General features: G+C 34.5%; 1 protein-coding gene across 1 annotated transcript in view; it reads right to left on the bottom strand.

Moving 5' to 3' along the window:
- The window catches only part of LOC140149166 (sodium- and chloride-dependent GABA transporter 2-like), a 65,932-nt gene that overhangs the window by 15,732 nt on the left and 33,339 nt on the right, over positions 1-16,861 (bottom strand). Inside the window, exons 8-11 of the mRNA XM_072171363.1 lie at positions 14,183-14,307; positions 13,288-13,400; positions 11,140-11,277; positions 8,025-8,127 (exon numbers count right to left, since the gene is read on the bottom strand). Coding sequence (XP_072027464.1) covers positions 8,025-8,127; positions 11,140-11,277; positions 13,288-13,400; positions 14,183-14,307 — 479 coding nt within the window. The remainder of the gene's footprint in view (positions 1-8,024; positions 8,128-11,139; positions 11,278-13,287; positions 13,401-14,182; positions 14,308-16,861) is intronic.

Consider the following 16,861-nt stretch of genomic DNA (forward strand, 5'->3'; position numbering starts at 1 on the left):
ATCTGAATTGATTAAATTTACATCAAAAAGGTAAAAATTTCACGACCTAAAATAATATAAAAGTCAAACCTTTTATTTCAGTTATCTCTCCAATCATGTATCTACAATATGTAACAAAAACAATGGGCTGTTAAACATATTTAGTTCAAAATAGTGAGAAAATTAAATTAGCCCATATGTTAGCCAGGATTATGTTGCACATTTGCCAGTATTGTTGCACATCTAAATATAAGCAAATAAATGAAGCTTCACACGCTCTCAACCCACACTAGTCTTGTTTATTTTATATTTAGAGAACATTTTCCAAATATTACGGTTTTTTCATCCCTCAACCCTATAGATACTAGTATACATTAAAATTGTGTTTTTAACAGTGCAAAGGAGCCCTTTTCAATTAACTCAGCGTAACTACCAATTGCAGTTTGTTTTACAGCTATTTCTAGAACATTGCCTTTTTTCAGATATAATTTGAGCCAGGGGTGGTTGCTATGGGCATTTGCTTTGTGATAGCTATTAATTTCTATCTAATATTCTGGGATAAATTAGCCTACTGTGAGGCGAGGGGGAGTGGTGCTTAAAATGAAAGAAAAATTTCATGTAATAAAGCCTTACAAAATTAATAAATAAAACTTACAAAATTAGCAACACTCATTTTTCAATAAAAAAACAATAACTTTGGGCTCATATCTTACTGAGAAGTTATCATCAATAATACTTTTTGACTCTAATTCATGCCATGGGATATAAAATATGTAAGTACATGAGACACATCATCTTATGTACATGGTCACATTTCCCTACATACTGTGAATGAAGATTAATTGAACAGAACACATTTAGATTGGGCTTTACCAGGGTTGACACTAACTATATCGGCAATTACCCATTTTTTGTAGAATTTTTGCAGACACAATCATTTAAAATCTAACAATTTAAAAAACTGAATGGAAAGATTCCAAAATGAAATGGAAATATTTCATCTGATCTGAATACAATACATACATCACTCATCAGTAATGAATGTATATCTGTATGACACATTTGGGCCTAGTCTGTACACCCAAATAAGGTTATAGTCTACATGCCTACAATTCAAAGAGCTACATGAACCCCAACCTACATAAAGGCACCGTAACCCTAACAAAGTTAGCCTTGAAAAATAGCCAAATCATAGCCCCTTGGTGCAACTTTATTAACTTTTATGCAAATTAGGTTTATAGTTTTATTTATTCTTGTGTTTCAACACTTTGAATATGACAAACTACAACTGTGTAAAGCCATATTTATAAAGTGAATGTGGCAGGTTTTATCACTTATAAGATCAGAAGTGTGTCAGCAATGCTCACATTTTATTGTACTTTACCAACATATGAACTTCTCTATGAGCAGCACCTAATTAGGCTAAGAGAGCTTTGCACTTTTTTTTTTTTGTCAGATTGAACTTGGAAGTTATAGCTTGAATAACTTTAAAGAAAAGTACATACATGTTTATACAAGCAGGGATATCAGAGAAAGGTTTCCTTGAACAATTCCTTTCAGGAAACACATATCAATTGTCCCATGACCAGGGACCATAAAAACATTTGATGGTCAGTTTCAAGTCAAGTGTATCCCAATAAAAAAAATACCGGATGTTGATATTTTGATATAACTTCACATCGCATAATTTAAAAGAGAACTTGTAGCATATTATGTTTAACCATATCAGTACAAATTGGGTTCAACTGAATTCTGTGGTTACAAAAAATGAGTTCTAACACTTGTCACAATTCCAAGTTTGACCATGAGTCTCATACATGTTTGTACTCATTCTGGCCATGTTCTGTTTAATGTTTTTCACCTTTTCCAACAACTCTTTATTTGTTTCTTGTGATCATCTTGGTATTCTGCTATTCATGATGACTTGTTGCACAGTAACACTAATTTAAGCATATTAAATAAATGCAAAATACCTCTACAATGCTCTACAGACATTCATGAGAAATGATAATGACATTAAATAACTCAGTGAGAATGAGTGCATATGTAATGGCTTATGGGCAAAATTGGAATGAACTTGATTGTGACATGCATAATGTGCATTACATATCATCAGGTTCATTGTAATGCAATTTGCACTTATATGTAAGAAACAGGTTGTGCTACATTTCCGTTTTAAATGCTGGGATTCCGGTATATACTTTTACAGTAATATAACAAAATATAAGTGGCTGGTATTTTTTTTTTTTAGGACACTGTATATTGAAAAAGAAAAGGAAAACCACAAAATCGCCTTATGCCCAGGTTGAAGGATCTTAAATGATAACATCTAACAATTTATTTTCCTCCTACATCCTCAATTTTGTTTAAATTGGTGAATGTGAATTGTTAGTTGATACTTCCTGTGTTAGAATCATATTGAAATACCACAACATGCAATCAATTATGAAGTTGAAAATTCAAATCTACAACCAGACTCTAAAGCATGCAATGATCTCATTCAAACATAATTATACCAAATCTATCACAATGTATGGATTGCTTAACACCTAGGAACATTATAATGTCCAAATGTTAATATGCCTCCCATTCATTTATTTGCTGAAATTGTTTAGATCTGTATAATTGCTGTAATTTCATGATAGCCAAAATACTCCTCTAAAATCTTTAGATCACTAGGTTAGATTTTCATTACAAAACTTTGAATAGGCTTCTTTCACTTGATCAAATCTATTCCAAAATCTACTCAAAAGATACCTACTCCAAGAAAGTTTCCGCACCAAAATGAGAAAACTTCAGCATAACAACAGTCAACATTGTGGTGCAACAGACTTTAGACTCCGTATCTCAAAAGTTCTATATCTGACAGACTCTTTATGATTAGAAATCTTATCATGTTGTTCTTTGCATTCCAAGACTTCTTCCTTTAAATTAAGAAAATTGTTTTTAAAAAAAGGGTAGGTGCATGCTACAAACAAAAAGATCCCCATGTAAAACTTTCAACAATGGTTAGTAAAACAACAAAATGAGTCAATCTGGTCACCTCCAGTCACATTATCATATCTTCAGTATGAGTTACTTAGTACTTGAGGTTAATGATATGCTCATAATTTAATCTAAGGAAGAAGATACCTTTTTCACCATGTTTTGCCCAATTATTCACTAGAATTGGGATATATGATTTGGGACCTTGGGTCTATACAGGTAGCACTATTTCTAAGTTTTCCCTAGTATACTTTTGAATAACTTAAAAAGATTTTCCACATATTTCTAAATTAAAAACCAGTTTAATGTAAAATAACTCTTTCTACACATGTGGTGTAAAAATGATTGAAATTCATTCACATATCCAAAAGTTACTGGAAGTTGAATGAAATATTGAAGGAAACTGTATTATGAGGGAAAATGTCATTCATCTGTTAACAAAAAGTGAATGTCCACTACACATGAACTGGTCCAAATTAATGTTATGGCAAGGCGTTCACCTTTGAATATGGTTTACTTAACTTTTGAAACACAGTGCAAGTTCATTAAACTTCCGGTAACTTGCTGATATGTGAATTAATTTCATCCATGTTGCATCACACATGTACCAAGAGTCATTTTAGATTATAGTTTTTGAATTTTCAAAGTATGTGTAAAAATCAAAACTCTACTAGGGGGAACTTAGTTGTGTTACCTGTACAGTGTACTATAATCTGGGATGTAAGTGGATAACAGATCCATTGGCTGACAATATGGCCCCTGGAGGCTTGTCAATGAAACTTGCTACAACACAGGATATAGATAACATTTCATCATCCAATTCTGGAAATGTAACAAACAATATTTAGCAAACTATTATGCATTTTATTACCAGATTTTCTGATTTACTAAGCTTCTGGCGGCACTCCACATCAGCCCCATTTCCTGAACTTTCTGGAAGACTTACATCCCTGCATAACACTTCAATTATATTGGCTTCCATGATAGCGCTAGCTGGTCTAGAAGCCTGGTGGTCCCAGGTTCAAATCCTGGTTAAAGATGAAAATTGTTCTTCCTTTGCCTAAGATTAAATTATGAGCAGTATCACATCTTATGCAAGCATGCATTTTCAGATTGAATGCCTGCTTGGATAAGACAAGAAGATGTGTTACTGTAGCCATCACACAACATAAAATAACCAGGTTTAGCTGTGATGTTATCTGTATGTACCTATATTATTGTCAAAAATCATGAAATGATATTGTACAATTGTATTATGAAAATAAATGTTTCATGTGGAAGAACTAAATTAGTATATGGTTAGTGAAAATGTAATAACCAACAGAGTAGATCCCAATCAAGTCAACTTGTTATCTCATAATAACAAGCCTTACATGTACCTGCATTAATCTCTTTGATGCCGAGATGCAAATTTGGTAATTGCGCACATTGGGCAATGCACATTGCACAAGTTAAGCAACTTTTCATTTTTGAAATATGAAGAGAAACACAATTGTGTACATCCATATCAAAAGGGTGCACTTGTCAGTTGCTACATTCCTAAACCATGTGACTTGGATATTATTTGATCTCCACACTTGAGATGAGTCTTGGTATTTATCCCTAGCTAGCTATTATGAAAAAAGAGAAACATTTAGGTAGCAGCCGACAACAAGTGCATCCATTTGATATGGATGTACCCAATTTAATTGTGAATAATTTGGAAGCATCTCTATTGGTTATCTGAATACCATAATTGTTTTGTTATTTTAATTAAAACAACAAATCAAGATACATAGATAAAAAGAAAAGACACACATGGTTAAAAATAATCAATTATATGCATTAATTTACATACGATTTCCCATTAAAATTTCCATCCAAATATCACTACTTTTTGATTACTCTTCAGCTTTTGGTTTTCACATTACCGTTTTCCATCTAATCGGCCCCCTCCCCTAAAGTAATTTTTAAAGTGAAATCTGTCTAAAGCAGAGGCATCTGTACAACTGAAATTTAAAACAAACACAATATTTAACTTTCTGCTTAGGATTATGATTTTGAGTTTAAACACACTGTATTGTGTGTGAATTGCCAAATTTGACTTATCATTAGGTAGACTATGATACTGCTATATACTAGTATCGTACAATTGAATGGAAACTTCTCTATAATAAATGCGGCTATGTTTCAACAACCTTCATGCGCAATATTTTTAATAACTCATTGGTATTGGAAAATTTCAGTTGCATCTGTTTGCACAATGTATATAAACAAATCTAAATACCAAAATAACCTTTTCAACGCATGTAATAATAAAAAGTAGGAACAGGATTGGAGATTTTTGTCTTTGGGATTGTTAATTAAGCTTAAGGAAAACTAGTTGGCATACTAGGCAATATGTTGAAACCACACGACTATGCAATATGAAGTAAAATCATTCCCCTTTACTCCATTTCCTTTAATCAAAAGTACAACAATTCTCTTTTATTCACCTCATGCATATTTTTCTGTCATCTGATTGGTTAAAAAGGGGGTCACATGACATTTGCTATTTCCACCATTTCCCGCTTTCAGGCAAAAACAAACGAAATTGAACTATCCCTCCTAAACTACTATCAACCTGTGATAGGTCATGGGATACTCTTACACAGGCTAATAATTTCATTATGTAATGTAATGTATATAATAACATGAAAGAGGACAGTCAGTGGAAGAAATGATTGCTGCACATCTCGAACCACAAGACAAATCTGTTCATGGCAGACTCACAGAATAAAATTCCACTGCAGTACAATTGACCAGTAATTCTTGTTTTAGCCTGGTAACGGGTGAGGATTTGTTCGGATAGGAGAAAAGCGCTGACACCAAAAAGGAAATAAAATGTGCAAAAAGTGTCTTCAAAGTGAGCAATATTCTGAAGCAAACAGGCTACTGGTCTCGCGGCGGTGTTGGAGAGGTTATAACATTTCATGGCAATCTTCACACTAAAGTGTGTGTAGGCCTAAGCTTTAGTCATCCAACCCTGTGGGCTGCATGCGTGTGTGTTCAATCAACAAAACATTAAGCAAGGAAGGCCGGCCTAGACTTGACTAGGCCTAGCCTACCGATGCCTAGCTAAACCTATGTCTCTTGGTACATTTCCTTGCGGGTTTAATTAGCAGGGTCTATACTTCCCAAGCCAAGGGCCCAAATACAAAAATGCTTTTTTAACCAATCAGATGCCAAAAAATATGTATGAGGTGTAAAAACAAATATAGACTGCTCTTTATTCAGGATATGGGTAGAACTGTTTCACCTTGGTGATCTTGAAAACATGGGTCTACTATTTCCCCTCGACCTGACAGTCTGGGGGAAATAGTAGACCGATGGTCTCAAGATCGGGAAATAGTTCCGCCATCTCCCTCATGAGCATTTTATTTTATACTATTCCCTTTCTGTTCACCAATGTGAAGGGGACTAGATGAACTGCTACCCAATTTTATAAATAGAGTATAAGTGTGCCAACATATTTTTCCACAATTAAGATTATTGCAGATCAAGTTTGATCTTTTTTATCATGTGACACAATCAAGGGAATCGAGTCTAATGTATGTAAGAGCACCCACTACCAATGGCCAGTGTAGCAAGGCGTAGTGAACCCCATCCCTATGGTTAAATACAATGCCAAAGCAGCCATTCAGTACAGGTACGTTGATACAGTCAGTTAAATATCTTAAGATATTGTTAGTAATTTTACCGAGAAGTTACGCCCTGGTTACCAAGCTATAGGCAATTTAAGTTGCTAAAACATAAAGACAAAAAAGAATTTGAACACCTGTTTGCCATTAACTAAAAGAAATCAATATTAGCATCATCAGACTCATCCTTTTTGATTGTGTCACATATAATGATGATAAGAAGTCATGGTCAATCATTGCCAAAGATAGATACATTTCAAAACTTTTCCAATTCACCTTTTCGGTTTTATATTCCATAAGCCTTTGTGGGTAGACCTCTGATGTTGTCACGCCGATGCGCACATTGTTGCTGCGCACTTCAAATGCACAGTAACGATGTTCACAAAATAATGTGCACATCAGCGTGACTTCAAATGACAACATTTCAGGTCTACAGGCTTATGGAATTTACAGAAAAGGTGAATTTGTTGATAACAGTATCGAATTGCTTACACTTGAATCATAATACATCTCATCCAGACACTATGAATATTTACAGAATTATGTCAGGAAAGGAAAGGAAAACTGTGACATCTGTGTGATTACATGTATACCCAAAACTTGACAAGCTTTTTTTTTCCTTTGTCCCCTGAAGCCTTTGCATTATTTTTGTGTATTATCCCAAAAAGTTACTTTTCCCTCGAAAATAAAAATAGCATATCACTGAGTGTTATTGCTCACTGTATTCAAATTAGCTTGAGGGAATATTTCCATCATATTTAATGCAGGTGTTTCACTGAGACTGATTTGGTAATCACACTACCAGTACCATCATTACATCACAGCTGCAATGTAATGAGCCAAGCAATCAAATTATATAAATTATGATTACTATTTTAATAATTTACTGGGTATAACTTCAAACCGTATGCAATCATCACAGACGAAGGTAATCCCAAAAAGAACTTTATATTGGACAAATAAACTAGGCATCTCCATTTATCCAAATTTGAGTGAGGCAAATATTCATCAAACATCAAAGCAAAAGAGTTCAAATTTACTTGCTGACCAGTGTTATTGATTTATGTTTTCCTCATTTTTAATAATACTCAAACCATGGTTCTTAAAACAGGTTTTCATTTCTGATATAAATAAACTCTGCTGTTTCCATCAATGATTCTTAACAATTTATCAATTAACAAATAAAGAAATCAAAATTGGCACAGTAATATAATTATTAAAATAATTTTAAAGAAACTTTTTCTCAAATAATATATCATATAAAAATAAAAACCAAAATGCCTATTATCATTTAAGATATGAAACTCTTTTGTATTCCAATTTTCCTGCCAAATATGGATAAAGAAGAAACTAAATTGGGAATTTGTGGGCACTTCAAATCCAAGAAAGGAACACACATACCGTATATCCATGCAATAACGAAGCTCTCAAAGAAAGCCATAAAGAAGAGTGCTGCTCCACTTGCTGAATAGTAGTCAAATAACTGGAACACGTACATGCCGCCCTTAATGATTGATAACATTGGAATAAGTGTGTCAGTATACAATGGGTAATGGCAACATTGGTGGGGTTACACTGTCAAACATAGCTGGCACATCCACATGGAATTGAGTACTCTTTCTGGCCGGCACACAATGGTTTAAGATGAAACAAGAAATTTCATGTACAAGGTATTCGAAAAAGGTTTTAATAGAGCAGTAATAAGCAATCACACAACTAATTTAAAAAGTCTGAATTTCTGGAATCGTTACACCATCTGCAGCACATTTAGCATTTCTGCTGCTATATTTTCACATTTGGTTGAACATTTTGATATATTTCATTAAATTTTGGTTGACACAGTTAATACTTGACCTTTTTAGCATACCTTGTGTAATACTTGTTAATAAATAAGAATGGAATGTCTACATGTACTTCTAATAACATGCAAGAATGTCTACTCCTGGTGGAAAAAAAAACCATGGTTTTAACAGCGGATTTTTGAAGTTGGTAAAAACATATTTTTTATTGGCCTTTGCCGGCCAAAAATGGTAAAAGCTAATAATGTTTGTCTTTTAATATTTTTCAGAATGATTTTCTTAAGGTAATATACTTGTAACAAATGCATGCACACAAGAATCAACTCACTTGTCATTGTAGGCTCGAAAAACATTGCGAAATTGGCAAAAAGTTAAAAACTACCCAAATTTGGGCCCAAAATAAATAAAAACATGTAATATGAACAGTAAAAAAAGGTTGAATTCAGCTAATAAATCTCATGCCTGTGATTGGTTAGTATTTTAATTAAGTATGCAAAGTCCTGCATTTGTGTCATATTTTTAAACATGGCAAATACCAAACCCTGGAGTCATTACAATTTCAGTTGTACTGGTAGTGCTCTAAATAAAATGCAAGTATTTTCACATGATATTTTCAACATTTGAAGCAAAAGGAACATTTAATGGTACTCAATCCTGCCTCATGCAATGCATTAATTATTGAAGATTTTGCGTGCCTTTAATTTTGTGGTCGATGGGTTTGTGCAATTCATGAAAATACAGCCCTGGCAAAAATATCCACTTCCTATACCATTGCTTGGGGCTGCACTGTATGTGAGAGTGTGCAATGGGATCTATGGTGTGGGGGTGATTTTGTAAGTGCTGTGAAACGAGGAAATATCTACACACAGATTTAAAGGGTGAGCACACACCAACCATGGACTTCCGCCATCCCTTCTCCCCACAACCTATTGCAACAATGATACAGATAAAGACCATATCTCAACTTGCAGAAATAGGGTCAGGTCTCTGTGGGACTCTAAAACTTCCAACAGTTTCAGGCATAAAATCCTCATTAAAAAAGATCTTTTGATGGAAAATTGTGGGTCCTCATTTGCCAATCTCTACAAGTAGGGGTGTTTTGGTGTATGTGGGGGTAGGGGTGTGTGTACATGTATGTTCAATTATGTTGTATACAGTGCAAGTAACATGTATGCATAGATCACCATTTCATAACTAGCTTTATAAATACCACTTGTAAAATATTGTCAACAAATTTAATTCCCAGAATGTGATCAAGTAGGCTAAACTTGGGGTGAATATCCCTGACCCCTATCAAGGGGTTTCAAGAACACTGGAAATCTGATAACTTTTGGCACTGTGCCTGGTATAGCAACAGCTGCTTTTCTTGTTTTATCAAGGATTTTAAATACAAAATTGTGTTTTTCATGGCAAATTCCAATTTCCATTTAGGACTTCATTTTATGCATACATCATAACAATTAAAATCAACTGATGCTCCATAGATCATTTTGTCTTATGAAAGAAAAAGATACAATACTTCTCATTACTATAAAGTAAACAAACAAAAATATTGTTAAGTAAACAAAAAGCCAGTGTAGTGAAGTTTTTATCTCAACCTCTTTTAATATATTGTTGGTATTTTTTCCACTCAAAGAGAACCATAGGACTGCAACTAAAAGCAAGATCTGGTTTTCAATGCAGGATTGGATTGCTGCATTAATTATGAGCATGTTATGAGTGAATTTTATCATCCACAAGCTTCAGGGTGATAAAATTCACTCATAAATTAAAGGAACAATCCATCCTGCATATGTGAATATATCCACCAAGTATATTCATACCAAACCAAAACTACACTACTAAAGTATACAAAGTGAGTATATTATGTGTTTAGCAATGTTTACATGAATGTGAATTTAGCTTCAGGACAGTGCCCCTATTGAAGACTAGTGTCATGGGACCACAGAGGGTAATCCAACTTCACATGCAGGATACCAGTACTTTCTCCCTCCCTCTATTCAGCATGATTTTCTCCTTATGTAAACACAAATGGTTATCAACAGTAAAACTTTGTGATAGTTTGCAATTAAATGAAACTTTATTATATTTAAACTTTTTCTTTGCTCCCTGTTTAATTGTAATATGCAGGGTAGGGGGGTGTATAGATCTATATCAAATACCTTGTGCTTGTGGGGAACTAATATGATAGCTTATGATGTGTACTATCGGTATGGAGACATTATTCCTTGAGCTCACAAATAAAACATGCAATACTTTGATTAGTAATAATGTGCAATTTTTATAACCAAATAAAGCTAATTTTGGAAGAAAATTTTTTCTTGCTTTAAGTTTGAAACCTAATGGTTATAAAAGTAAATAAAAGAACAAGAAATCATTATGACTTATTAAGAAAGGAAAATGTTTTTGATTTGAAGTATTAATACTTTTATATAATTAATACATCATCAATTAACATATTTATATAGTACCAATATCTGTGCAAAAACATATTCACAGGTGCTGCTGCTTATAAATTGGTGATATAATCAGATGGCTTCCTGCACTTGGCCATCACCAAATGCACATCCTGTCATTACTTGTGAATATCAAACAGCATCTGGATGGATTTGAAGTGGCGGGAAAAAATTATTACTTTTGTCATTTAATCTTTGTACAGCGACCCAATCCCTTAATTTCTTCCAATAATTTGCTTCCCTTCTGCAGTTCATACTTACATTTGTAACAAAGACTAGACCAAATAGGTAGGAAACAACACACACAGCTAATGTGAATAATTCTCTGTTGTGTCCTCTTCTTAAGACTGGTGGGAGGAAGTCTAGCACAGCCGTGATCCAGCCTTCTACTGCAACAAACTATCAGTTTAAACAGAGTTTTGTGAGTGAAATGGCATATAATTATATAGAGTTCACTTGTTCATCATCTTTTTTATGCATCAACTAACAACTAACAGGAGAGGGGAGTAGATAATAAGAAAGCAGATAACTTGCCTCTTTGGCTTACGATACTAGGACAAATTAGACACAACTTGTAGTGTTCTTCCTCTTTTAGGTCTGTTTAAATCAGAAGTCATCTCATTATGAGCCAATTGGTTAGCACTACTTTTCGGCTGTTGTTTTAGTATACTATCCAGAGCCAAAGTTGCAATTTTATTTACCCACATAACATGTGGAAATAATTACCCAATTAACACAAAATGTTTTACAGAAATTGTTTAAATGTCACGTTATATAAAGTAGGCCTATATAAAATGTTTTTATAACATTCAAAAAACGTTTTTGAGAACTTCCTGAAAAACATTCTAACATAATGTTATTTAAGTGTTGACAAAATATTTTGCTAAAATGTTTGCAAAAAATATTTTGCCTTAACATTTTAAAGACATTTTTAAAATGTTGTTGTATTTTCATTATAAAACATTTAAAAAATGCTTTCATGACCTTCATATAACCTGACATTTAAATGTTATTAAAATGTTTTGACCAAAATCAAGATATGTTTATAGCATTTTAAGATTTGACTTGCTAAAAACCTCTTAGCCCCTCTTTTGACCTGCCAAAACTGTTCCCCCCTTTTGCCCTGCCAAAATGTGCCTACCACCCCTTTTTTGCTGGGGAGAGAGGGGAAATTATTGCACAGCCCCTGACTGGAGACAAAAGAGTTGCCAACCAGAGGAATGAGTTGCACTCCAAATCGGTATGGGCATTTACCATATTAGAGTGCTGTGGTCCTGATTCTGCTCACACTCCATTTAATTTTCTTTACACAAAGAAGCAAACTATATTTCGTAAGTCCCTTTATATCGTAAGGTTCGCCTAATGGCGCACTTGGGGTCCTTTGCCTTGGGTAAATTTCATGTGCAAATAGAGGTCTCCCTACTCTGAAATCCCAGCAAGAATCAGGCGGCGAGTGGCATGATGGTCGGAGAGAGCTGGCAAAACCGCATGGCCGTATGGCATTTTCCATATACTCGGTTAGTTTTGTGGGGTTCATTATTGAAACCCAACGGTTTTAGCTTGTATTTATGTTATTTATCATAGGCCTATTTGTTTGTGATATTTCAAGCGTTTTAAAATTTCATAATCCCATTCAAATACATGGTTGACAATGGAAATTAACTGAATTTAGAGAATGCACGGCGCATACCCCCGACAAGAATTAAGGTTCCGTGCCTGTATTAGCTAGTGGGAATTTTACTGAAGGGCACTTTTAGGTTGTGCCTAAAATTCCACTTATGTCAAGTGAGCCTATAGCGCCATTGGCGAATCTTTACAGTATCCTGTTTACTACTTTCCATACTCCCCATAATGGTACAAAATCCATAAATATTTTTTTAACACCTAAAATCCATATATTATTTTAACACCTGCATGCATTATAATGGTTCAGTGGGCTTTATTAACATGATTGTTAGCTTTTGAGTAGTTTTTCACTTCAGTATATCATGCACAGTTTGCAAGATTTTGTTGATAGTGGAAACAACCATGGTTTTTTTCCACTTGGTAAAAACACAGTTTCCAGTTATTGCTCGTTATGCTGGCAAAAATAGCAAAAACTAAAAAGTAACAAAAATAATATTTTTGTCTTTAACATATTCCAGAAAGAATTTCATAAGACAAGAACTTTTAATAATAAACTTGTGACAAATGCATGAATTTACATTGCTCCCTAGTACAGTACATTTCAAGGGGCTCTTGAGAGATTTTGCAAAAATTCAAAAATCTAATGAGAAAACATACCTGCGATATTTGACATCTCTCTGGCACTTCAATGTATATTTATTAAAATTCCATGTGTGCATGGCTTTATAACTGCATGAATTTTCAGGAGTCTTTGGGAATTCTGATATATAATGAATTACATACCTGACTGTCAAGGCCAACAAAGAGAATCATTGTGAAGAAGACACACGCCCATAGAGGGGATATCGGCATCATGGTCACTGCTGTAGGATAGGCAATGAATACCAAACCTGGACCTAAAGAAAAGGGAATCAAGAAGAACAAATTGCATAGTGTGTGGTAGGCTATGATGTAAAGATGGACCTCTAAGCACCTGTATGGAACATTATGCACTGATTTACAACTCTACCAAGTTGTTCAGTTTTCACAATGACCAGTAACAATGCAACACAATATAATACAATACAGATGAATAACGTGCACTTATCCACCCTGCAGGGCACTCAACAACATGCAAGGTACTGGGCTTATGGCAAATTACAGACATGACTACTGCTACAAGGTACGAGTGATGTCATTTGGAAACTGCCGTATCAATAATAAACACATAATGAGGGAGGGATTCAACTTTACTTAGGTACATAAAAGAAGCAGTGACATTTGAAACTGGAAGATTTTGGAACAGAATCAGTATTACCATAATATAAGCAGTTATGCAATTTGTGGAGAAGGAGTCTACAGTATTGCATCTGGGGTGCTGGGAAACTAAATAGATGTGATACTGTCTAATCCTAACTCCATCCTATATAATACCAATGCAACATGTGACTTTGCTCTTTTTAGTTACAAACTTTCTCCAGACATCAGCAGACATCGATCTATTCATCATATTATTGTGTCAATGTGGCCGATCTGATCAACATAGCTTAGTGCACTGAGATTGTATGTGTGCAAGGACAAGCATACATCTTCACCTGTACCAAATCTTCATCAGTTCACATGTACCAAATCATCAGTTAATCGGTACATAACCACATCACAGGAAGTCTATAGAGAACAATATGCACAGGAGACCTACCCTTGTCAGCTACATCTCCTACTTCAACACCTTGTTGTGTGGCCATAAATCCCAAAACTGAGAATATTGCAAGACCACCATAGAAACTTGTAAAGCTGTTTGCAAACACCACTGCCAACATATCTCTGGAAAGAAAAAACAATGTGCACAATTGAATCAGTCTGTGGGACAATATTTTATATAGAGGAAAAAAAATAATTTCAACCACATTTTATGACCTATGTTACCACTGATCAATTGTGGTAAAATGCTTCCTCACCTTTTACCAGCAGCAAAGAATGAGGTAAAAAAATTTTCCCTGAAGTACTGTAATTCATTCCACTAACCGCCCAGAGTGCTTTTAAGCACTTAAAAGTCCATTTTTAGTGGGCTATTATTTAATTCAACTAGAATATGGGCCAAACAAAGCACGGCTAGCATACTTTGGGCCAGGGTTGGCATGATTTAAATCAACTTTTTAATTTTCTACCATTTTTGATCGATTTAAGTTAATTCCTTTCTTAAATTGACTGTTTTACTTCATTCCTATGAATGATGTAATTTTATGTATTGCTAAACATTCATCTTCAAGGTGCAGAATTCAACAGGTTTTTCCCAAGGATTTAGCCATTTTTTCTTTGAAATTTTTACATCTAAAAACATGATTTTGATTTTTTGTAAATACCTGATATGATTGCACATAATAGTCTAGCATTCCACTGGTCTCTTTTGAATTTATAATGGGGTATAGCAGTTCTTGGAATAAATGAATTTTTTTGGCCCAAAGCAGGGTTGGTGATTTTTTTTATTTAAATTTAAAAAAATCCCGATTTAAATCAAATAAATTGATTTTCTTGTTTAAATAAAAAAAAATCGCCAACCCTGCTTTGGGCCAAAAAAGTCATTTTTGGATTCAGGATTTTAGTGAACACAATGGTTCCAAAATTTGCCATTACTGAATGGCAATATTAGGGAAGTTTCTATCAGAGAACTTTGACATCTTTCATGCTGAATGACTATAACTGTACTCGGGTATTGCTTTGAGGGAATTTATGAAGAAAGTCAATGTGAGGTGCTTATATGGGCACATGCTATTAATGGAATTAATTCAGGGCATGTATGAGCCTGCATGTTATACTCATAGTTCATTTGCTAAAAACTGCTTCAACACCTTTAAGTCAGAATAACAAAGAATGTACAAATACATGAAAGTCAAGTATGACATTTGACTCTGCCAAGTCAAACCTTTGGTATGTGCAAGCATGTAGGACAGTTAAGCTTTACTTGCGGAAAATTCCCTTCCTTATTGATTTCTAGACATTGTTAATGAGTAACATAAAGCAAAGCTCCAAATAAGCAGCCATGTATATGCTACAAGAACTGTCTTTAAAAAACGACAACACAGTTTATATTCAAGTAAATTAATTAGAGAATAAGCGATAGGAATTTTTATTTTGCCTATCCTCTACCGTGTGATAGATTTACAGGCAGGTCCAATATTTTGAGTAGTGGATGCCGGCGCAGCCGGTATCCACTACGATAAAAATATTGGACCTACCTGTCGCTCTATCATAGGTAGAGGATAGGCAAAATAAAAATTCCTATCGCTTATTCTCATTCTTAGTCAGTTAAATATTATTTTAATAACTGTAAACAACTTTTTAAAGCAAAAACTAAGTTACCGTCATAAAAACTCCCCTCATTATAAAATGAACGAAACTTGTTTACAACTGCACGTATTCTGTTGCGCGTACTGCTAGCGCGTCGCGTATTCCGCACTAGTCTACGCATTACAGCGCAATGCATACGTGCACCTCTACAAGCGTGAAAGGCATTATCGAGACGCATGATGACGTGGGGTCGTCTACGACCTGATAAACGGCACCAAATCTTGCGATTGTCCAATCAAAAATGTGTCTACGAACTAGACCACTCCCACTGACTAAGAATATTAAATCAAATGGCTAAGCTAAGGGGTCGACTACTGTAGCCAAGGGGTTAACTACATTAAACAACTAAAAATATATTATGTGTCTGTGAGCCAACTTCGTGAAAAATTTATTGATTTTAATGAATTACATATCAATTTATACTAAAATCATTGAAACACACGCTTAGATATTGGTCCACAAACAATAGAATAGGAAATTTTGCATATTTGAGCGTGTTCAGAACGTTTTCCTCGCCTTTTAGGGCGTAATATAGAAACGTGCCCAAAATATCTGTGCCAAAAATTGCTTGCCCCCCTTTCGACCTGCCAAAAATCGCTTGACCCCCCTTGCGACCTGCCAAAAATGCTTGCCCCCTTTTGGCCTGCCAAAAATCTTTGCCCCCTATAATTCACCCCGGGGTACACATAATTATTGCACCACCCCTAAGGTAAGCCATGTGTGACTTGAGTATAAAAAGACCAGTTGCTTTGATGAGGTTTTCTACAGTCTGTGTTTACAATCACTACCATCTTCTGTACTGGGTCAAAGTATGGACTTCCAAAGGCTTTTATTATGCCGTTTGTGATTGGTCAGTGAAGGAGGCTGGTTTATTACAATCTTATTTTGACCATCTCGTGGAGTATAATGCACTGCTGAACTACTGAACTGGGTCAATGTTTTATGGCATTTTCCCTAAAATGTCCTTATCTTGTGTTGCAAACATTCAAATAATGTATTTATACTGTGATTACTAGTAACCTGCTGCAAA

Source organism: Amphiura filiformis, chromosome 3, assembly GCF_039555335.1.
Source record: "Amphiura filiformis chromosome 3, Afil_fr2py, whole genome shotgun sequence".
NCBI classification, from domain to species: Eukaryota; Metazoa; Echinodermata; class Ophiuroidea; order Amphilepidida; family Amphiuridae; genus Amphiura; species Amphiura filiformis.